We start from the raw sequence: 24,188 nt of genomic DNA on the forward strand, positions 1-24,188 counted from the left end.
TGTTAATGTTTTTATTTTTTATAGAATGAAAAAATATACAAGTTTTATTAAGAGAATAATTCATATTTCAACTTTTCGAATGCAACTGCAACCGTTCTTCTTTCAAGCTGACCCTATTTGATTTTTCAATTATTTTTGAATTTAATGAAGAGAATTTTAAAATAAATTTGCTTTATCAAAAAAAAACTGAGCAAGCTCTACAAAAAAAAAGAGCTGCGAAACGTCAGCATGTATATAGGTGATACACAAAGTTTGTATTCATAAATTTTGTGCAAAATTATTTACATCAATATTTTAATGGTTCATAAAAAACTTCAGAAAAACTTAGAGAAACTTGTAGTACTTACCTAATGCCCTAAAAACGTTAAAATTTTATGACATACAGTCCATCACGTCAGATCAATTATTAATAAGTATTTATAAAAATTCGAGTAAAAACGTAAAATTTTTACAGTAGATAGATGCACTCCTTTTACCAAAAAGGCACAGTACTTTAAACAACAGAAATTAAACAAATCTTTCAATTTACATGGATTAGTTCACGACGGCGTTTAATAATAATAATAATAATAATAATAATAATAATAAAAATTATAAATAAGTGTTTATTTTTTGTGTAGTCGAACCACAGATGCTTGCCTTTGATGAACTGAAGGTTGAATTACGACCTCTGAGAATACTCAAAATACCAAAAAAAAATTATGTATCTACTTAAATAAAAAAAATCCTTTAAATATTTAAATCCTTTGTGAGAATACACAGTAGTATGACTAGACATTTCTCCTTTCCAGACATCCTTTTTCCAGTCAGTGATTTAATTATTGTCACTAAATAACATAGGTACAGCATGTACTACCAAATTAGAGGTAAATTTAATACAAAACCATAGATTCTTTAACTTTAAATATTCTCTAAAGATCGACTGTACAGTAAAATAGCGATACAGGACTGTACTTTTTTTGTCATTTTATTTTCTATTTACAGAGATTTAAAACTATGTAAAAAACTAAAGAACAGAGCTGATATTTTTAATTTTTCACTAATATGTGGAGGTAGAAACTATGACACAAATGTGTACAATTTTATACCTAGTGTCTTTATTTCATTCCAAAGTTACCAACTTAATTTCAAACTAACTAAAAACATAATAATTTTTTCAGAGATTAAAAACTGGAGAGAATATAAACACTTACAAATTTTACTTTTTCTTTTTTATTAGTTTTTTATTACTTTTTCAAAATTTGTTATCGATTTTTTTCAAAACAAGTAAAGTTATAATTAAGGAGGTAAAGTAATAAAGACTGATTTGCTGGATAAGAAAAAAGAATAAAATAATTACAGGGTCAGTCAACTATTGACCATTTCTGAAATTTTGTTATATGTTAACTGCAGCTATATTGTCAACTTTGACTTGAGTTTTTTTCAAAAAATCCGACAACTATTTACATTTAATTTTATTACTGTGACGGGTAGGAATGTATTGTAGGTAAGTACATGGTGTTTGTTAAATGAGAGCAGACTTTATTTTTTACACTGAGAGAGCTTGTATGCAGTGCCACCCTCAAACAAGTCCATTTGTTCTCCAGCCACCAATTCGCCAAATTGCAGTCTCGATAGTAATAATTGTGCGATTCGGCATCGCGGTGTGGTTGCATATGCTCGTGGCCGCCCTGTCGGCCTCCGCCATGTGTCCCATTCTGGGCCCGTGCCCCCGACATGGAATCCGTTTCTAGATCAGACCCCCTAGGTGGACCCCCCAAATGCACATTTTGAAAGTTTCCTACAACTGCCCCTAATGTTTTGTTTAAGTGAAAAAGTTGCACGACCCCCCTTCACGACGACAAACGGACCCCCTACCACCCATCGTCGTTTTATTTCGCTCGTTGTTGTATTTGTGTGAAATATGTGCTCCGCAAAGTTATTTGCCGTGAAATTGTGTGTGCGAGATTTTAGAGAGATTTGTTAGAGCGATGGAGACGTCAAAAAGGATAATTATGGTCGACGAATGATTTGCACGACCAGTTTCTAAGAGCCAGTGCCCGGTCTGAGGGCCAGACCGAGACTGTATGTGCTTTATTGCAACGGGGTTTGAACACAGGAAATTAAACGACGAACAAGAAAAATCACACTAAAGTTTATGGAAAATACATACAACGAAGTTATTTCGCATGAACCCACCTTCCCCTATTTGGTAGTTAATGACCATGTAGAAGCTCTAAAAAAGATTTATGATTTATACTACTAAGAAGGCCCCTATGTACACCTCATTTTTTTAAGGAAAACCCCCTCGATTTTCCAGGTAGTTAAAAAAAGTAAAAAAATATCAAGGAAAACACCCCGATTTTCCAGGTAGTTAAAAAAAGTAAAAAAATATCAAGCAAAGCACCCCGATTTCCCAGGTAGTTAAAAAAAGTAAAAAAATATCAAGCAAAGCACCCCAATTTTCCAGGTAGTTAAAAAAAGTAAAAAAATATCAAGCAAAGCACCCCAATTTTCCAGGTAGTTAAAAAAAGTAAAGAAATATCAAGCAAAGCACCCCAATTTTCCAGGTAGTTAAAAAAAGTAAAGAAATATCAAGCAAAACACCCCGATTTTCAGGTAGTTAAAAAAAGTAAAAAAATATGAAGCAAAACACCCAGATTTTCCTGGTAGTTAAAAAAAGTAAAAAAATATCAAGCAAAGCACCCCGATTTTCCAGGTAGTTAAAAAAAGTAAAAAAATATCAAGCAAAGCACCCCGATTTTCCAGGTAGTTAAAAAAAGTAAAAAAATATCAAGCAAAACACCCCGATTTTCCAGGTAGTTAAAAAAAGTAAAAAAATATCAAGCAAAGCACCCCGATTTTCCAGGTAGTTAAAAAAAGTAAAAAAATATCAAGCAAAACACCCCGATTTTCCAGGTAGTTAAAAAAAGTAAAAAAATATCAAGCAAAGCACCCCGATTTTCCAGGTAGTTAAAAAAAGTAAAAAAATATCAAGCAAAACACCCCGATTTTCAAGGGTAAATAAAAAGCAGTGACCCCTTAACCACACAGCACTTTTTAAGGTAAAACACCCCGAATTTCAAGGGTAAACAGAAAAGCAGAAAAAATCGTGAAAACACCCCCGTTGAAAATGTGAGCCAGACGTAACAAAACTGAATCTGTGGTTTTTGTTGAAAAAAATGTAAAATGTGAGCCAGATTTTTTATGCCAAAAATATAGGAAACAACCCAGTATTCTTTTATTGTTATACATATACCCTGGGACCGTATTCTTTTTTATTTTTTATGATTTCTAAAAAAATGTGATATATGTAGCTATTAAAATTATTGACTCGATTGGTATGCAACCAATATTACACGCAATTTTATTTTTCATGTTGGCATTGGCAATTCTAGGTACAATCTGATCTGTCAGTCTGTCACCATCAGCTGTTTTCTTTACTCATTTATCTAATTGTCTATTTGAAATCTGTGACTTGATACTAGACTTTGAAAATCGCTGTAGCCCGACAATTAAACCTGATCTTTCTTCCCCTACCACTTTGTTAATCACCCCCCCCCCCCACAACTGATGATTGTCAGTACTGCCAAATGTTTTTGGTTATGTTTTGATGGTGTTTTCATTATCAAGTAAGAAATGAACTGTAATTACCGAAAATAATTAATAACGTAAAGAAATAATTCAAAAACAATAATTGTAGTGTCAGTTGTTGTGTTGTAAGGTAAATAAACGCGTCTCCACGATCAGCTGATCGGCTTCTCGGATTATTGCCTGTGAAGGTGGCGCAATTGTTGGAAAGCAGTGAAAGCACGTGTATTTCATTTGTCGAGTGTGTCGAGCTACACGTCATTTTCAAAGGGGAAGTTTTAAGAAGTCTCTTGATCTAGGTTCACGAAAGCGAGAAAAATCATGGTAAATTTTTCAATTGTTTATGAATTATACCTACAAATAATATAATGCATTTTCAGCCAACAAGATTTGAAGACATTCTAAAGGACTTGAAATTAGACTCTAAGGATAGACAAATACTTGAATTGTGCCATAAGCATGAGTTGGAGTTGGAGTTACTAAAAAAAGGCAATGAGTTGGAGTTACTAAAAAAAGGCAATGAGTTGGAGTTACTAAAAAAAGACCATGAGCACCAACTTGATAAGCTGAAAACAGAACTTGTAAGTTAACGTCATTTGGATTGTTTGGTATTGATTTAATTAAAGTAAATTTTCATTGCTACCTTTTAGTCAGCTGCCAACTGGGAAAACTTAAAACATTTGAAACTCGTGCAAGTAAGAAGTTTCATTGACTCGTTCGATAATGTCAAAAAGTTGGATCAAAATATTTCAAGAAAAGTTAGATTTACAAAATTTGCTAAGGAGAATGAAGACCGATTGAAGTCATGGAACTTATCAACTGAATCTTTTTGTCAAATCTTTCAACACTTGTACGTCAAATTGTGCGACTCCGCTCACCCTGTATTCACCACTGAAGACACACTGGAAATAGGGGGGTCGCACCTGGAAGATAAAGAAATTCGAATAATCGGATTTTTATGGGAAATGTACCCACTGCCGCCAGAAAAATTATTAATTAGAATAATGGATAAATCAGAAAGTGTTGAAGTTATGAAAATAAAAACCGAATTATAGAGATATAAGGTTTTTCATGTGATTCAAAAAATTATTCATTACCTATTTAGTAAAAAAAAAGGATTATTAATTTATTATAGTTTCCAATTGATTTATTATTAATAATTGACAACGAAAAGGATTAATATCCAAACGGTATTGTGTCAAAGTTTTCTAGAATAACTCTCTTATCATAAACAACACCAAATTCTTTTGTTTCTATTTTATTTAAAAGTTCTTTAGTTTTAGTATCTCTGGCAATTCGATTATACTGTGTACTAATTTTTTTGTCTCCCTTGTGTGCACTTCATTTTTGTGCTCAAGTGGCCCAATAGAAAAACAGGGCAAAAAGCGAATTTTAACTTTTAACAAAGGTACCTTGAAAAACGGGGTAGATCTGATAAAAAATGGTGTGTGCCGAACAAGCCCATATAGTTTTGCTTTTCTTAAACATACCTTTGAAAACAAGATCAAAATGCTTAAAAGGTGTTGTGTGCTGAAGGGGCCTTTATAGTAGTATTTATACTTTGACAATTTGAAACGGACTTTATGTATAGCCAAACACTTCCTTGTTTTCTTATGTCTTACTTATAAACAAAAAATAAAGAGCTAAAAAATCTAACAAAGGAAAATAACTTGAAGACGACACGCCAATCGAATAAGGATTTAGTGAGAATAGATAAACAAGTAAAAATAAGAAAAAACTAAAAAAATATTAGTTACCATAGAAACAAAAAAAACAATGATACGACCAAAAACAAATTAAAGAGAAATTTTGAGAGCAAAGTAAAAGCTAGTCAAGAAAACAAGCTTTTCTACAAAGTAATAAAAAACAAAAAGAAAAAACAACAGTAACAAAAAACAAACAGATTTAGTAGGAAACTAGTCGATTAAACCAATTTTGTTTCTGTAACTAGACCCAAAAAAGTAACTTCGTCAAAAAAACACAGCAACACAAGTACATGTTTTACGAAAAAATGTAATAATGGCAATATTTTTTCTAAAACAAAAACTTCTTAAATACCTGCAGTAATTTTTAAAAGATATCTTAGAAAAGAAAAGAGAAATTTAAAAATCTAGTGCATGTTTGGTGACTTTACAAAGAACTTTTCAGGTATTTTGATTTAATTTTTGAAACTCCCTTGAATTTTTAGAGAACTTGAGCTAGAACTGGGTTGTACTTCATACAAATAAACTAAATAAAAACAAAGAATAGTTTAAAATTTCAGAGAAAATTGATAAAAAGAGTGAAATTAAAAGCAGACACATTTACTGATTTGTTTTTATCAGATTCCAAGGCTCGAAAATTAATAGAATTTTTCAGTTTACAATACAAAACTAAAGTATTTTTTAATAAAACATCTTTAGAAACTTTTATTGATCGTTTCTAATACTAGGTTTCTACTTCTTTATAAAAATGTATTACACAAAAACTGAGAATACTAGAAAAATAAGGTTTTAACCATTTTAAGAAGCAAAGTTCAAGTTGTAGGTAATAGTTATTTAGCCTTTTGCAATTTGAGTATCAAATCATGAATCACTAATCAGTAAGAAATACTCAACTGTTAATGTTTTTATTTTTTATAGAATGAAAAAATATACAAGTTTTATTAAGAGAATAATTCATATTTTAACTTTTCGAATGCAACTGCAACCGTTCTTCTTTCAAGCTGACCCTATTTGATTTTTCAATTATTTTTGAATTTAATGAAGAGAATTTTACAATAAATTTGCTTTTTCAAAAAAAAAAAACTGAGCAAGCTCTTCCAAAAAAAAAGCTGCAAAACGTCAGCATGTATATAGGTGATACACAAAATTTGTATCCATAAATTTTGTGCAAAATTATTTACATAAATATTTTAATGGTTCATCAAAAAACTTCAGAAAAACTTAGAGAAACTTGTAGTACTTATCTAATGCCCTAAAAACGTTAAAATTTTATGACATACAGTCCATCACGTCAGATCAATTATTAATAAGTATTTATAAAAATTCGAGTAAAAACGTAAAATTTTTACAGTAGATAGATGCACTCCTTTTACCAAAAAGGCACAGTACTTTAAACAACAGAAATTAAACAAATCTTTCAATTTACATGGATTAGTTCACGACGGCGTTTAATAATAATAATAATAATAATAATAATAATAATAAAAATTATAAATAAGTGTTTATTTTTTGTGTAGTCGAACCACAGATGCTTGCCTTTGATGAACTGAAGGTTGAATTACGACCTCTGAGAATACTCAAAATACCAAAAAAAAATTATGTATCTACTTAAATAAAAAAAATCCTTTAAATATTTAAATCCTTTGTGAGAATACACAGTAGTATGACTAGACATTTCTCCTTTCCAGACATCCTTTTTCCAGTCAGTGATTTAATTATTGTCACTAAATAACATAGGTACAGCATGTACTACCAAATTAGTGGTAAATTTAATACAAAACCATAGATTCTTTAACTTTAAATATTCTCTAAAGATCGACTGTACAGTAAAATAGCGATACAGGACTGTACTTTTTTTGTCATTTTATTTTCTATTTACAGAGATTTAAAACTATGTAAAAAACTAAAGAACAGAGCTGATATTTTTAATTTTTCACTAATATGTGGAGGTAGAAACTATGACACAAATGTGTACAATTTTATACCTAGTGTCTTTATTTCATTCCAAAGTTACCAACTTAATTTCAAACTAACTAAAAACATAATAATTTTTTCAAAGAGATTAAAAACTGGAGAAAATATAAACACTTACAAATTTTACTTTTTCTTTTTTATTAGTTTTTTATTACTTTTTCAAAATTTGTTATCGATTTTTTTCAAAACAAGTAAAGTTATAATTAAGGAGGTAAAGTAATAAAGACTGATTTGCTGGATAAGAAAAAAGAATAAAATAATTACAGGGTCAGTCAACTATTGACCATTTCTGAAATTTTGTTATATGTTAACTGCAGCTATATTGTCAACTTTGACTTGAGTTTTTTTCAAAAAATCCGACAACTATTTACATTTAATTTTATTACTGTGACGGGTAGGAATGTATTGTAGGTAAGTACATGGTGTTTGTTAAATGAGAGCAGACTTTATTTTTTACACTGGGAGAGCTTGTATGCAGTGCCACCCTCAAACAAGTCCATTTGTTCTCCAGCCACCAATTCGCCAAATTGCAGTCTCGATAGTAATAATTGTGCGATTCGGCATCGCGGTGTGGTTGCATATGCTCGTGGCCGCCCTGTCGGCCTCCGCCATGTGTCCCATTCTGGGCCCGTGCCCCCGACATGGAATCCGTTTCTAGATCAGACCCCCTAGGTGGACCCCCCAAATGCACATTTTGAAAGTAAAAAAATATCAAGCAAAACACCCCGATTTTCAAGGGTAAATAAAAAGCAGTGACCCCTTAACCACACAGCACTTTTTAAGGTAAAACACCCCGAATTTCAAGGGTAAACAGAAAAGCAGAAAAAATCGTGAAAACACCCCCGTTGAAAATGTGAGCCAGACGTAACAAAACTGAATCTGTGGTTTTTGTTGAAAAAAATGTAAAATGTGAGCCAGATTTTTTATGCCATGTTAGGTTAGTTGTAATTAGACCATTCAACCTTATAACTGTTTATTGACTAATATCCCGGAGCATTGAGGGTGCGTCCAGGCCCCTTCTGCGACATAACCTAACTAACTAACTCTGCCAAAAAAACCCCCTCCAACTCCCGTGTCGCCCACGTGAGAGTTGCCAACCTAACATCCCCCCTTTTAAATACAAAACTAAGCTAAATATGAAACTAACTACCTGAGGTATCAAAATATACATATTTCAATAACAATAATAATCTTGGTATCTTTTGGGTCTTCTGATTGGTCTTTTCTTTGGTTCCTCTGATTCGTCTGGTTGTTCTGGGTCATGTTCGGGTTCATTATTTCTGTCTGGTAAGGGCTGAAGATGTCTTCGATTTCGTCTGACGCAACCGCCGTCAGTCTCGATCAAATATGACCTTGGTTCTTCACATCTGCGTTGTACTTCTCCCTCCTTTTGCATATTTATGATCCATACGCGATCACCTTCTTTTAGATTTTTCTCTTCTTTTGTTACTCGGTGTCGTTTGTCGTAGTTGGACTTCTGTTCTGCTTGATTGTTGATTAACGTTTGTCTGACAGTGTCATGGTCGATAGTTGCAGGTTTTAACCCTGAAGGTAACCTTGGCAGTCTGTCTCGAAGGTTTCTGCCAAAGAGCAGTTGGGCAGGTGACAATCCACATTTAGTAGGTGTATTGCGGTAGGTAAGAAGTGCAAGATATGGATCTTCATTTTTCCTCAATATCGTTTTGAGCAGCTTCACAGCACTTTCGGCTTGTCCATTTGACTGTTGGTAATGGGGACTACTGGTAATTAACTTAAATCCATATTTTCTGCTGAAAGTTCTGTATTCGTGACAATCAAATTGTTTGCCATTGTCGGAGCGGACAACTTCGGGTATACCATGTCTAGCAAACATTTCTTTGAAGGTCTCGATAACAACTTTGGCTTTGGTGGTGCGAAGTTTTCTGATTTCAGGATACTTGGAATAATAGTCCTGTACCACTAAGTAAGTTGACTCATGATATTCTGCGAGGTCGGCACCAATTGTTTGCCACGGTCTAGATGGAACTTCGGATGGTAACATGGGATCTACCGTTGGTCTGCGTAGTTTGATGCAAATTTCACATTTCCCGACGACTTCTTTAAGCTCTCTTGTGATACCTGGCCACCACACAGTAGCTTTGGCCCGGTCCAAACATTTATTAATACCGAAGTGTCCGTCATGGAGCACATAGAGGCACTTCTTCTGAAGAGGACCAGGAATGACGACTCGGTCTTTGTAGCAAACAATGTCATGAGCGATGCTTAAGTCTTGTTGATGAGAGAAGAATTTACTGACTAACGGGTCGCTTTTGTGTTTCTGTGGCCAACCATTTTTGACGTATTCTTTGAGTTTGCTGTACGTTGGGTCCTTGTTTTGGTAAGACTTGATTTCTTCCGTTGAACAAATTTCTGTAACGACCTCACGCATCACGAAATTGATGTAGAGATTTTGAACGTCTTCTAGAAGTGGGTCTTGGTGTCGAATTCTGCCTTGGATTGGTGCTCTGGATAATGCATCGGGAACGAAAAACGTTTTACCTGGAACGTATTCTATAGTATAGTTAAATTTCAATAACCGCATGCGAAATCTTTGTAGCCTGTTGGATAGTTTGTTGAGCTCTTTGGTGGCCAAAATTACTGTTAACGGTTTATGGTCGGTATGAATTTCAAAATGAGCGCCCAGTAAGAAATTTTCGAGTCTTTCACACGCCCATGTAATGGCGAGAGCTTCCTTTTCAATTTGAGCATAGGCTTGCTCGCATGGTTCGAGGGTACGCGAACAAAAATAAGTAGGTTTCCAATTTCCGTCACTTTGTAACTGTTCTAAAACGGCACCTAAACCAAAAGACGATGCGTCTGCCGACACTCGCGATTTTTTGTCCGTGCTAAACTTGGCTAACACGCGCGATGATGCGATTTCACTTTTAAGTTTTTCAAAATCCGCTTGATGTTTATCTGTCCATACAAACTGTTTATCCTTGTGCAGTAGTTCACGTAATGATTGGGTTTTTTCCGAAGTATTAACGATAAATTTTGAGACATAGTTAACCATGCCGAGGAAAGTTCTAACTTCGGTTACCGACGATGGCGCGGGATAATTATTAATGGCTTCAACGCTTTTGGGATCGGCTTGAACACCATTTTCGGATATTAAGTATCCTAAATATAAGGTCTTGTTCGTTTTAAATTCACATTTGGATTTGTTTAAAGTCAAGCCGTGATCCGATAAGAGTGTTAACACTTTGTTCACGTTTGTGTCATGTTCAGCTTCGTTGCGGCCTGTGATGAGGATGTCATCAGCATGAACATGGACGTGTTCCATTTTTAATTTGCCGATTACGCCGCTGATGGTTTTTTGGAAAACTTCTGGTGCTGAGGTGATCCCAAATGGAATGCGTTTGTAGACATACCTGCCAAATGGTGTGAGAAAACAGGTATATTTGCGCGATTGCGGTGAAAGTTTAAGCTGCCAAAAGCCACTGGAAAAGTCTAACTTGGTAAACCACTTCGCGTCTTTCAGTTTCGAAATTGTCTCATCGACCGACGGTAATTGGTACAGTTCGCGATTAACGCACTTGTTTAGCTCGGTGTAGTCTGAACACACGCGAATTTTTCCGTTCTTTTTCGCTGCAATAACCATAGGTGCACACCACTCAGTAGGTTCATTAATGGCTTCTATAACGTCTTCGCGAATCATCTTGTCCAGCTCCTTTTTTACTACATCCATCATGGGGAGTGGAATTCTTCTAGGCGTGTTTAAGGTCCAAGGTTGTGCGTCTGATTTTACTTCAATTGTGTACTCAAAATTCTTAAGAGTTCCCAAGCCTTTGAACACCTCTGGATATTTCACCATCATCTTATGTTGGAATTTTTCATCAGCTTTTCTGCTAGTTACATGTCTAATAACACTGTCACTCGCAACGAGTTCTTTGCCAGTCCATTTGATCATGTCTAGTTTTTGTAAGGCTGGTCTTCCCAGTAAGTTATCTGGTGTATCAACGACGAAACATCTAACATTTTCTATCTTATTTTCCCATTTAAGAGGAACTACTATCTCTCCCTTTATTTCCAATTTTCTCTGGTTTCCTTTTCCGGGTCCCAACAGTGTTGTTTTTGTTCTTTGTAACTTTACTTTCCCCTGAAGTTTATCTTTGAATTCTTTGCTAGATATTATGGTTTCATCGGCTCCGGTATCTATTTTGAATACAATGTTTGTATTAAAAATTTCCGCTACCGCTTCCCAAGGTTTGTCCAACTTTACTCGATTAATATTGATAATCTCCCTACAATCATAGCTCGAATCATAGCTATCATCAGTATCATCTGATATTGAGGTTTCAGATTCCACTGCGTTTACGTTCTTTGTTTTACATCTGGATGCAAAATGGCCTTTAAAGTTACATTTATGGCACGTTTGTCCATTGGCTGGGCATTCCATCCTGTTGTGTGTGTTCGAATTTCCACACCTTATACAACCTTTAAATTTATGTTCACTTTGTTGCTTTCCATCTTTGCTCCTGCGCTGTTTTCCTTCATATTTCACGGATTTATGGTTAAATTTCTTGGCTTTGTCTCTAGCTACTCTGTTTACCGTTTCCTCTCTCACTCTTAGTTCTCTGTTTTCGGTTCTAATCCTCTCCACTTGAGTTATTTTGTCAATTGCTGTTTTAAGTGTCAATTTGTCATTCATTTGTAGATTTTCCGACAATTTTTTATCACGAATTCCAACAACTAATCGATCTCTTATGAGTTCCTCCTCCAAATCTCTGTAATTGCATGTTTTGGCCAAGCTTATGACGTCAGCGATGTACGTTTGGGCGTCCTCACCTTCCCTTTGGTCACGTCTGTTAAACTTAGCTCGTGCGTAGATTGTATTAGGAGTGTCTTTGAACTCGTTATCAAAGAATTCTTTCAGCGCTTTGTAACTAGGAAAATCGGTTTCCTGTTTCTGCTTAGCCTCCATAAACTTTGTAACTTTCGCCCCCATATGCAACAATAAACTATTAATTTGCTCTGCTTGTGTGCTTTTGTCTAGTTTTGTTGCTGTTCTAAAACGTTCATAATGTGTAATCCACACTTGCCAATCTTCTTTTTCGAATGAAAATTTCTCCGGAATCGGAATGGAGTTGCTGAAGACGATGCTACTCGTTGGAGCCTGCTTTGACGGTGTGTCACTCGCCTGAACCCGGGCCTGTGCTTGTGCCACGAGATCCGCATATTTTTGCTCCAACTCGGCCACTTGTGCCTGAAGTGCATCCATCGTGATAGTTGTGGTGGTTTTTTACACTCACAATTTGTAACACGAGCGGGATTCGGATTTTAAAACACTGACACCATGTTAGGTTAGTTGTAATTAGACCATTCAACCTTATAACTGTTTATTGACTAATATCCCGGAGCATTGAGGGTGCGTCCAGGCCCCTTCTGCGACATAACCTAACTAACTAACTCTGCCAAAAAAACCCCCTCCAACTCCCGTGTCGCCCACGTGAGAGTTGCCAACCTAACATGCCAAAAATATAGGAAACAACCCAGTATTCTTTTATTGTTATACATATACCCTGGGACCGTATTCTTTTTTATTTTTTATGATTTCTAAAAAAATGTGATATATGTAGCTATTAAAATTATTGACTCGATTGGTATGCAACCAATATTACACGCAATTTTATTTTTCATGTTGGCATTGGCAATTCTACGTACAATCTGATCTGTCAGTCTGTCACCATCAGCTGTTTTCTTTACTCATTTATCTAATTGTCTACTTGAAATCTGTGACTTGATACTAGACTTTTAAAATCGCTGTAGCCCGACAATTAAATTAAACCTGATCTTTCTTCCCCTACCACTTTGTTAATCACCCCCCCCCCACAACTGATGATTGTCAGTACTGCCAAATGTTTTTGGTTATGTTTTGATGGTGTTTTCATTATCAAGTAAGAAATGAACTGTAATTACCGAAAATAATTAATAACGTAAAGAAATAATTCAAAAACAATAATTGTAGTGTCAGTTGTTGTGTTGTAAGGTAAATAAACGCGTCTCCACGATCAGCTGATCGGCTTCTCGGATTATTGCCTGTGAAGGTGGCGCAATTGTTGGAAAGCAGTGAAAGCACGTGTATTTCATTTGTCGAGTGTGTCGAGCTACACGTCATTTTCAAAGGGGAAGTTTTAAGAAGTCTCTTGATCTAGGTTCACGAAAGCGAGAAAAATCATGGTAAATTTTTCAATTGTTTATGAATTATACCTACAAATAATATAATGCATTTTCAGCCAACAAGATTTGAAGACATTCTAAAGGACTTGAAATTAGACTCTAAGGATAGACAAATACTTGAATTGTGCCATAAGCATGAGTTGGAGTTGGAGTTACTAAAAAAAGGCAATGAGTTGGAGTTACTAAAAAAAGACCATGAGCACCAACTTGATAAGCTGAAAACAGAACTTGTAAGTTAACGTCATTTGGATTGTTTGGTATTGATTTAATTAAAGTAAATTTTCATTGCTACCTTTTAGTCAGCTGCCAACTGGGAAAACTTAAAACATTTGAAACTCGTGCAAGTAAGAAGTTTCATTGACTCGTTCGATAATGTCAAAAAGTTGGATCAAAATATTTCAAGAAAAGTTAGATTTACAAAATTTGCTAAGGAGAATGAAGACCGATTGAAGTCATGGAACTTATCAACTGAATCTTTTTGTCAAATCTTTCAACACTTGTACGTCAAATTGTGCGACTCCGCTCACCCTGTATTCACCACTGAAGACACACTGGAAATAGGGGGGTCGCACCTGGAAGATAAAGAAATTCGAATAATCGGATTTTTATGGGAAATGTACCCACTGCCGCCAGGAAAATTATTAATTAGAATAATGGATAAATCAGAAAGTGTTGAAGTTATGAAAATAAAAACCGAATTATAGAGATATAAGGTTTTTCATGTGATTCAAAAAATTATTCATTACCTATTTAGTAAAAAAAAAGGATTATTAATTTATTATAGTTTCCAATTGATTTATTATTAATAATTGACAACGAAAAGGATTAATATCCAAACGGTATTGTGTCAAAGTTTTTTAGAATAACTCTCTTATCATAAACAACACCAAATTCTTTTGTTTCTATTTTATTTAAAAGTTCTTTAGTTTTAGTATCTCTGGTAATTCGATTATACTGTGGGTGGTGTTAGAAAGTATGGTGCTCCAACTCCCTTCATTTGTTTTAAACTGGAACGAACTGACGAGGTCGGGAACCATTTCATACATTGGCCATTAGATAGCGCTTTTTGAATTTGATGTAAAGGTATCCTTATTACCGATCACAATTTTGAATTTCAAAAATGCTTCAAATTTGATTTCAGTGACAGTAGCATTTTGGCAGATAAGATTCAATTTACTGAAAAAAGGAAGATAGTGATACTATTATCGGTCTTTAATTGAGTGACGGGCACATCAAACTGATATTTTGTGATGATTTGTGTTTTCAGTGTAATTTTAATACACTTGTGTATGTAAAATTTTCACAAGAAGTGGCTCCCAAAGACAAGTTCACACACTTACATACGTAAGAGACTTACACCCAATTGTAATTAATTTCTTCCTGTAGTTTTGAATAAAAATATTAATAACTTTATTAATTACTATGATTTCTTATTTTATACGAAATTACTACGAAGAAATATAAAAATAAAACAACCCTGGCCTTTTGAAGTAAGTTATTAAAACAGATTTCATATTTATAGTAATTGCTATTAAAATATAATTATGTATAGAGTTGTCTGCTATCATTTGTAAGTGAAGTTGTGTAGAAGTCATAGTCAAAAGTTGCAGCAGAGAAGTTTATTAAAGGTTTGCAAAATGCCTAAAACATGCTGCATATGTTTATCTTCAAAAGGAGAAAGTAAAAACTCAACATTCTTCCCTATCCCGAGAGTATAAATTAGAAGGTGTTTATTATTTTGAAATGTTATGTCCTTTGTAGAGCAATGAAGACTTAAAAAAGTGGGAATATATTTTAAAACGAGAAATCCCCACAGTAGGATATATTTGTCATCAACACTTTGATGAAAATTATTTAATACGACAAGCACGGAGGATTATGCTTAATAAACAAAAAATTTATTCGTAAGTCAAAAGTATTAGAATTCCAAATAAAATTATTGATCATTCTTAAAAAAATACTGTAATTAAGCTCATCATTTAATCAATACATTTACTTGGAAGCTTATATATTTTCAATAAATCTTTATTACATTTTAAAACCTTTTATATCTCCTTAAAGTGTTGAATTAGAGTTTCAAAGTTATACACCAGTCGTCCGTGATGGTGATGAACACCATGGTGAACATGTTAAAAACACAACAGAGTATAATCAGTAAGTGCCACATACAATCCATGCAATTTCAACAACATTTCTTTTGCGAATTTCAGATTTTCCAATCCTCCTGCATTGTCTAACATTCAAGTGATAACAGATAGTAATTCGTAAGTGCCATCTAAAAAGAAATTTAAATTATAAATCTTTCTTCAATTTCAATCAATTTCAGAAATATTTGTGGTACAAATTCCAAATTACTTAATAATTTAATCACCAAAAATATGAATATTTCATCCCTTTTTGAAGGCATTTTGACCAACAAAATAATTATGCTTTTGCCACCTGAATGGGCGGTTCACAAAAACGAAAAGTATATAATATATTCTAAATTACTTGTTAAATGCCACAACTCATTACATCCTGAAATTGAAAAGTCCATAACCATAGATAGAGCCCTACGTCCACGAGTTTATATAAATAACATTAAAATTTTTTATCCAAAACATAAAGTGATTACAAGTCCTGAGTTACTACAAGAGTTGATAAACAAAGTTGCTGTTAAAAAATATCATGCAAAGAAATTGAAGACAAGTGCATATAAAAATAAATTTTTCTATATTAAGAAACAAAAATCAAAATTGAGAGATTTGGTGGCCACAAAAAGAAAGCAAGAAGTAAATATTTATAAATTAGAACACTTTATTGGAAATCTACCAGAACAACAAAAAGAATTAGTTTCAACCTGTTTAGAAACTTCCCAAAAAAATAAGCATGGGGTACGATACACACAAAATTGGGTATATACTTGTCTTCTAATGAGAATAAAAAGCCCCAAATTATATGAGCATATGAGAAGAGAAAAACTTATGCCATTACCTTGCCATAACACATTATTAAATTATATAAAAAAAATTGACGGCAATTTTGGTTTTAAAACAAAATTATTTGATGTTTTAAAAGAAAAAACTAAATTTATGAAAGAGTGGGAAAAACACGGATGTCTTTTATTGGATGAATGTAAAATTTCTCCATCAAAGCATTTTGACAAGACAAAAATGGAGTTACTGGGCTTTGTGAATTTAGGGGAATACACTCCCGAAAAAGACAGAGACAGTTTGGGAGATTGCCCTAGTACTGATGTTTCAACCTTTTGCCGGAAAATCTATTCAAGCACTAGGATGTTTTTTGTCAAAGGGAAATGTTACGGGTGCTGTTCAAGCGAAATTAGTGCTTGAATGTATTCTCCATTGCGAAAATGCCGGGCTCTACATTGACGCGGTAACAAGCGATGGGGCTGCTTGGAATCGGTCTATGTGGAAAGAATTTGGAATAGAGGACCCATTGCGTCCGTGGTGTGTTCACCCAGTTGACAAAGGACGATTGCTTAGATTTGCTTCAGACTGGCCGCATTTGATCAAATGTTTACGCAATTTATTAATATCAAAAAAGGAGTTTATAGTAAGAATATTACATGTTTATCTTTCCATAATGCATTGCATTGCTCTTTTTTAAGACGCCTGAAGGAATTGTGAAACATTCTCATTTTGATATCTTATATAAACATGAATTAAAATATGAATTTAAAATTGGATTTAAACTATCGTATAAACACATTTGGCCAAAAAATTATGAAAAAATGTCCGCAAAATTAGCTTTCCAAGTAAAATTCGTACCTCTTGTGATATATTTCCGTTTACCGTTTATTTTAGCTTTTTAGCAATAGCGTAGCTCTAGCTTTAAGATCTTACGCCAATGAAGTACCAGGTTTATTTGATTCGGAACCAACTTCAAAATTCTGTGAACGTGTAAATAAAATTATAGATATTATGAACTCTTCTTTACCCAGTAAAGCTCTGAAATATGATTCAGAAGATTACAAGGTAAGTACAAATAAATAAACACAGTTAAAGAATAATACATATCACAGTTTTTAATAGTTTGTATTTTTAATGAATATGTAGGTATACACACATGTTAACTAGGTTTAATGAGCTTATTATTTTTAGGATTTGGAAGGATTTTTGATTTATTTAGATCTATGGGAGCAGTGTTCACCCAAACAAAATTTTATATCTAAATCTACATTTGATGGCATGAGAGCTACAATTTCGGCGACCTTAAATTTATTAAAATATTTACATGCTTTGGGATTTAAATACTTAATGACAACGAGACTTAATCAAGACTCTTGAAGTAATAACGCTTTTATTCACTTGAACAGAGTATAAAAAAAACAAAATTTTAGCACTTCTTTGGAATGATGCGCGCAGCTGGAGGATGCAATAATCATGCAGAATCTTTACAAATCGGCCAAATTTTTCGTTTAATGTCCCTATATTCACTTGTAAAACCTCCTCGGGGCAGTAACATATCAGGAGGGGAAATGTTAAAAACTTTAATAAGTGTAAATGATAATGAAAATGCTGTATTAGGAATCGACAAGAAAACAAAATTCAACTTAACATTTAATCATCTATCAGATGATAACGAATCAATGCCGCATGTTGAAACTTTTAATGATAATAACGAAGCCTTTGCTTATGTTTGTGGTTATTTGGCAAAACAATATAAAAAAATCGAATGTGACGAATGTAAGCAATTCATTATTGGAAAAGGGGTCGAAAATTTTAATTCAATTATAAAAGAAAAAAGCAGAGGCTATTTAACATTTCCGGCAGAGTATTTATATTATTTTCTTCAAGAACTCGAAATTTTACTTAGTGACATCTTTAAAAACGAATTACGACAAAATACTCTTTACAAAATTACCGAAATTCTAAAAAATTATCAGTTCAGAAATAAACTTGGATGTTCGGTACATGCAGAAACTCTAATGAACGAGATTGTTCATAAGTTCATTGTTCTGAGACTAAATTTAACGTGTAAAAAAGAAGCCAAAAAACGATCCAGCGAAAGCAAATCTAAACACTTTGCAAAAATGGCCAAATTGTGTTAATTTCACTAATTACCCATATTTGTCATCACAAAAGAAGTTCACTTGAAAGTCTGGTTAGTTTTAAATTTCTACAATATTTCTTTATTTTACTGAATGTATTGTCTCATTTCAGTTAAAATTGAAACAAGGCTGATTCCTGTATGCAAATGAGCTTGCTTGCAAAGACGGTTACACTCGATGGATTGAAGCTTTTTCTACACACCTACAAGTAGTACATAGTTCAAAACCATTTTGACTATGGTGATAAGCGTTGCTGTATTCTAACACTTTCGAAAATCAAGTGCAACTACCGTTTGTACAGACTATTCAAGAGATTATTGTATTGAAACCATTTTACTGCTAAATAAATCAATTCCACTTTAAAGATCATACTTGTGATTCATTAACTAATATAATTCCTGGCACAGGTTCGTAGATAGTCGTAAACACCGTAAACAGCCTTAGACCACAGAATTTAATATGTTGTGTCAATATGACGTAAGTTTGAAAATTAGTCAAAAATTTGTAGAACAGCTCCATCTGCTGAACAATGTTGAAAAAAGTTCCCGACCTTGCCAGTTGCTAGCATTGCGTTCAGTTGACATTTTTATATGGGGAATTAAAGGGAGTTGTGACACCATATATCATACATCATCATACTGTGTACTAATTTTTTTGTCTCCCTTGTGTGCACTTCATTTTTGTGCTCAAGTGGCCCAATAGAAAAACAGGGCAAAAAGCGAATTTTAACTTTTAACAAAGGTACCTTGAAAAACGGGGTAGATCTGATAAAAAATGGTGTGTGCCGAACAAGCCCATATAGTTTTGCTTTTCTTAAACATACCTTTGAAAACAAGGTCAAAATGCTTAAAAGGTGTTGTGTGCTGAAGGGGCCTTTATAGTAGTATTTATACTTTGACAATTTGAAACGGACTTTATGTATAGCCAAACACTTCCTTGTTTTCTTATGTCTTACTTATAAACAAAAAATAAAGAGCTAAAAAATCTAACAAAGGAAAATAACTTGAAGACGACACGCCAATCGAATAAGGATTTAGTGAGAATAGATAAACAAGTAAAAATAAGAAAAAACTAAAAAAATATTAGTTACCATAGAAACAAAAAAAACAATGATACGACCAAAAACAAATTAAAGAGAAATTTTGAGAGCAAAGTAAAAGCTAGTCAAGAAAACAAGCTTTTCTACAAAGTAATAAAAAACAAAAAGAAAAAACAACAGTAACAAAAAACAAACAGATTTAGTAGGAAACTAGTCGATTAAACCAATTTTGTTTCTGTAACTAGACCCAAAAAAGTAACTTCGTCAAAAAAACACAGCAACACAAGTACATGTTTTACGAAAAAATGTAATAATGGCAATATTTTTTCTAAAACAAAAACTTCTTAAATACCTGCAGTAATTTTTAAAAGATATCTTAGAAAAGAAAAGAGAAATTTAAAAATCTAGTGCATGTTTGGTGACTTTACAAAGAACTTTTCAGGTATTTTGATTTAATTTTTGAAACTCCCTTGAATTTTTAGAGAACTTGAGCTAGAACTGGGTTGTACTTCATACAAATAAACTAAATAAAAACAAAGAATAGTTTAAAATTTCAGAGAAAATTGATAAAAAGAGTGAAATTAAAAGCAGACACATTTACTGATTTGTTTTTATCAGATTCCAAGGCTCGAAAATTAATAGAATTTTTCAGTTTACAATACAAAACTAAAGTATTTTTTAATAAAACATCTTTAGAAACTTTTATTGATCGTTTCTAATACTAGGTTTCTACTTCTTTATAAAAATGTATTACACAAAAACTGAGAATACTAGAAAAATAAGGTTTTAACCATTTTAAGAAGCAAAGTTCAAGTTGTAGGTAATAGTTATTTAGCCTTTTGCAATTTGAGTATCAAATCATGAATCACTAATCAGTAAGAAATACTCAACTGTTAATGTTTTTATTTTTTATAGAATGAAAAAATATACAAGTTTTATTAAGAGAATAATTCATATTTTAACTTTTCGAATGCAACTGCAACCGTTCTTCTTTCAAGCTGACCCTATTTGATTTTTCAATTATTTTTGAATTTAATGAAGAGAATTTTACAATAAATTTGCTTTTTCAAAAAAAAAAAAACTGAGCAAGCTCTTCCAAAAAAAAAGCTGCAAAACGTCAGCATGTATATAGGTGATACACAAAATTTGTATCCATAAATTTTGTGCAAAATTATTTACATAAATATTTTAATGGTTCATCAAAAAACTTCAGAAAAACTTAGAGAAACTTGTAGTACTTATCTAATGCCCTAAAAACGTTAAAATTTTATGACATACAGTCCATCACGTCAGATCAATTATTAATAAGTATTTATAAAAATTCGAGTAAAAACGTAAAATTTTTACAGTAGATAGATGCACTCCTTTTACCAAAAAGGCACAGTACTTTAAACAACAGAAATTAAACAAATCTTTCAATTTACATGGATTAGTTCACGACGGCGTTTAATAATAATAATAATAATAATAATAATAATAATAAAAATTATAAATAAGTGTTTATTTTTTGTGTAGTCGAACCACAGATGCTTGCCTTTGATGAACTGAAGGTTGAATTACGACCTCTGAGAATACTCAAAATACCAAAAAAAAATTATGTATCTACTTAAATAAAAAAAATCCTTTAAATATTTAAATCCTTTGTGAGAATACACAGTAGTATGACTAGACATTTCTCCTTTCCAGACATCCTTTTTCCAGTCAGTGATTTAATTATTGTCACTAAATAACATAGGTACAGCATGTACTACCAAATTAGTGGTAAATTTAATACAAAACCATAGATTCTTTAACTTTAAATATTCTCTAAAGATCGACTGTACAGTAAAATAGCGATACAGGACTGTACTTTTTTTGTCATTTTATTTTCTATTTACAGAGATTTAAAACTATGTAAAAAACTAAAGAACAGAGCTGATATTTTTAATTTTTCACTAATATGTGGAGGTAGAAACTATGACACAAATGTGTACAATTTTATACCTAGTGTCTTTATTTCATTCCAAAGTTACCAACTTAATTTCAAACTAACTAAAAACATAATAATTTTTTCAAAGAGATTAAAAACTGGAGAAAATATAAACACTTACAAATTTTACTTTTTCTTTTTTATTAGTTTTTTATTACTTTTTCAAAATTTGTTATCGATTTTTTTCAAAACAAGTAAAGTTATAATTAAGGAGGTAAAGTAATAAAGACTGATTTGCTGGATAAGAAAAAAGAATAAAATAATTACAGGGTCAGTCAACTATTGACCATTTCTGAAATTTTGTTATATGTTAACTGCAGCTATATTGTCAACTTTGACTTGAGTTTTTTTCAAAAAATCCGACAACTATTTACATTTAATTTTATTACTGTGACGGGTAGGAATGTATTGTAGGTAAGTACATGGTGTTTGTTAAATGAGAGCAGACTTTATTTTTTACACTGGGAGAGCTTGTATGCAGTGCCACCCTCAAACAAGTCCATTTGTTCTCCAGCCACCAATTCGCCAAATTGCAGTCTCGATAGTAATAATTGTGCGATTCGGCATCGCGGTGTGGTTGCATATGCTCGTGGCCGCCCTGTCGGCCTCCGCCATGTGTCCCATTCTGGGCCCGTGCCCCCGACATGGAATCCGTTTCTAGATCAGACCCCCTAGGTGGACCCCCCAAATGCACATTTTGAAAGTAAAAAAATATCAAGCAAAACACCCCGATTTTCAAGGGTAAATAAAAAGCAGTGACCCCTTAACCACACAGCACTTTTTAAGGTAAAACACCCCGAATTTCAAGGGTAAACAGAAAAGCAGAAAAAATCGTGAAAACACCCCCGTTGAAAATGTGAGCCAGACGTAACAAAACTGAATCTGTGGTTTTTGTTGAAAAAAATGTAAAATGTGAGCCAGATTTTTTATGCCAAAAATATAGGAAACAACCCAGTATTCTTTTATTGTTATACATATACCCTGGGACCGTATTCTTTTTTATTTTTTATGATTTCTAAAAAAATGTGATATATGTAGCTATTAAAATTATTGACTCGATTGGTATGCAACCAATATTACACGCAATTTTATTTTTCATGTTGGCATTGGCAATTCTACGTACAATCTGATCTGTCAGTCTGTCACCATCAGCTGTTTTCTTTACTCATTTATCTAATTGTCTACTTGAAATCTGTGACTTGATACTAGACTTTTAAAATCGCTGTAGCCCGACAATTAAATTAAACCTGATCTTTCTTCCCCTACCACTTTGTTAATCACCCCCCCCCCACAACTGATGATTGTCAGTACTGCCAAATGTTTTTGGTTATGTTTTGATGGTGTTTTCATTATCAAGTAAGAAATGAACTGTAATTACCGAAAATAATTAATAACGTAAAGAAATAATTCAAAAACAATAATTGTAGTGTCAGTTGTTGTGTTGTAAGGTAAATAAACGCGTCTCCACGATCAGCTGATCGGCTTCTCGGATTATTGCCTGTGAAGGTGGCGCAATTGTTGGAAAGCAGTGAAAGCACGTGTATTTCATTTGTCGAGTGTGTCGAGCTACACGTCATTTTCAAAGGGGAAGTTTTAAGAAGTCTCTTGATCTAGGTTCACGAAAGCGAGAAAAATCATGGTAAATTTTTCAATTGTTTATGAATTATACCTACAAATAATATAATGCATTTTCAGCCAACAAGATTTGAAGACATTCTAAAGGACTTGAAATTAGACTCTAAGGATAGACAAATACTTGAATTGTGCCATAAGCATGAGTTGGAGTTAAGCAATGAGTTGGAGTTACTAAAAGGCAATGAGTTGGAGTTACTAAAAAAAGACCATGAGCACCAACTTGATAAGCTGAAAACAGAACTTGTAAGTTAACGTCATTTGGATTGTTTGGTATTGATTTAATTAAAGTAAATTTTCATTGCTACCTTTTAGTCAGCTGCCAACTGGGAAAACTTAAAACATTTGAAACTCGTGCAAGTAAGAAGTTTCATTGACTCGTTCGATAATGTCAAAAAGTTGGATCAAAATATTTCAAGAAAAGTTAGATTTACAAAATTTGCTAAGGAGAATGAAGACCGATTGAAGTCATGGAACTTATCAACTGAATCTTTTTGTCAAATCTTTCAACACTTGTACGTCAAATTGTGCGACTCCGCTCACCCTGTATTCACCACTGAAGACACACTGGAAATAGGGGGGTCGCACCTGGAAGATAAAGAAATTCGAATAATCGGATTTTTATGGGAAATGTACCCACTGCCGCCAGAAAAATTATTAATTAGAATAATGGATAAATCAGAAAGTGTTGAAGTTATGAAAATAAAAACCGAATTATAGAGATATAAGGTTTTTCATGTGATTCAAAAAATTATTCATTACCTATTTAGTAAAAAAAAAGGATTATTAATTTATTATAGTTTCCAATTGATTTATTATTAATAATTGACAACGAAAAGGATTAATATCCAAACGGTATTGTGTCAAAGTTTTTTAGAATAACTCTCTTATCATAAACAACACCAAATTCTTTTGTTTCTATTTTATTTAAAAGTTCTTTAGTTTTAGTATCTCTGGTAATTCGATTATACTGTGGGTGGTGTTAGAAAGTATGGTGCTCCAACTCCCTTCATTTGTTTTAAACTGGAACGAACTGACGAGGTCGGGAAC

At 33.0% G+C, this 24,188-nt stretch overlaps 1 protein-coding gene, 2 long non-coding RNA genes and 1 other non-coding gene across 15 annotated transcripts; 3 read left to right on the forward strand and 1 right to left on the reverse strand.

The window, feature by feature from the left end:
- Positions 1–3,391: 3,391 nt before the first annotated feature.
- On the forward strand, positions 3,392–8,045 carry LOC135265259 (uncharacterized). 4 transcript variants are annotated; one of them, XR_010334350.1, is made up of 4 exons: positions 3,392–3,894; positions 3,951–4,151; positions 4,221–7,985; positions 8,031–8,045. It is a non-coding gene; the product is annotated as an uncharacterized LOC135265259 (long non-coding RNA). The 4 variants fall into 4 exon arrangements; XR_010334351.1 differs by having other exon boundaries at positions 4,221–7,947; XR_010334353.1 differs by lacking the exon at positions 8,031–8,045 and having other exon boundaries at positions 3,426–3,611; positions 3,683–3,894; positions 4,221–4,633.
- A 376-nt stretch (positions 8,046–8,421) lies between these two features.
- Positions 8,422–12,486, reverse strand: LOC135266266 (uncharacterized protein K02A2.6-like). Its single transcript, XM_064356598.1, has one exon. It carries the CDS (start codon positions 12,484–12,486, stop codon positions 8,422–8,424), a length of 4,065 nt encoding a protein of 1,354 aa, XP_064212668.1.
- A 437-nt stretch (positions 12,487–12,923) lies between these two features.
- On the forward strand, positions 12,924–15,786 carry LOC100142351 (uncharacterized). Of its 7 annotated transcripts, none has more exons than XR_010334354.1 (5): positions 12,924–13,445; positions 13,502–13,675; positions 13,745–15,599; positions 15,656–15,709; positions 15,772–15,786. It is a non-coding gene; the product is annotated as an uncharacterized LOC100142351 (transcript). The 7 variants fall into 7 exon arrangements; XR_010334355.1 differs by lacking the exon at positions 15,772–15,786 and having other exon boundaries at positions 13,745–15,349; positions 15,507–15,599; positions 15,656–15,670; XR_010334357.1 differs by lacking the exon at positions 15,772–15,786 and having other exon boundaries at positions 13,745–15,157; positions 15,207–15,599; positions 15,656–15,670.
- Positions 15,787–22,194: 6,408 nt separating this feature from the next.
- Positions 22,195–23,296, forward strand: LOC135266355 (uncharacterized). 3 transcript variants are annotated; one of them, XR_010334363.1, is made up of 4 exons: positions 22,233–22,247; positions 22,293–22,876; positions 22,934–23,145; positions 23,202–23,296. It is a non-coding gene; the product is annotated as an uncharacterized LOC135266355 (long non-coding RNA). The 3 variants fall into 3 exon arrangements; XR_010334362.1 differs by lacking the exon at positions 22,233–22,247 and adding an exon at positions 22,195–22,209 and having other exon boundaries at positions 22,293–23,145; XR_010334361.1 differs by having other exon boundaries at positions 22,293–23,145.
- The last annotated feature ends 892 nt before the right edge of the window (positions 23,297–24,188 follow it).

Source organism: Tribolium castaneum, chromosome 5 (assembly GCF_031307605.1).
Source record: "Tribolium castaneum strain GA2 chromosome 5, icTriCast1.1, whole genome shotgun sequence".
Taxonomy (NCBI): Eukaryota; Metazoa; Arthropoda; class Insecta; order Coleoptera; family Tenebrionidae; genus Tribolium; species Tribolium castaneum.

Coding starts and splice junctions, on each gene's coding strand:
- LOC135266266 (XM_064356598.1), bottom strand. CDS start 12,486: ATGGATGCACTTCAGGCACAAGTGGCCGAGTTGGAGCAAAAATATGCG.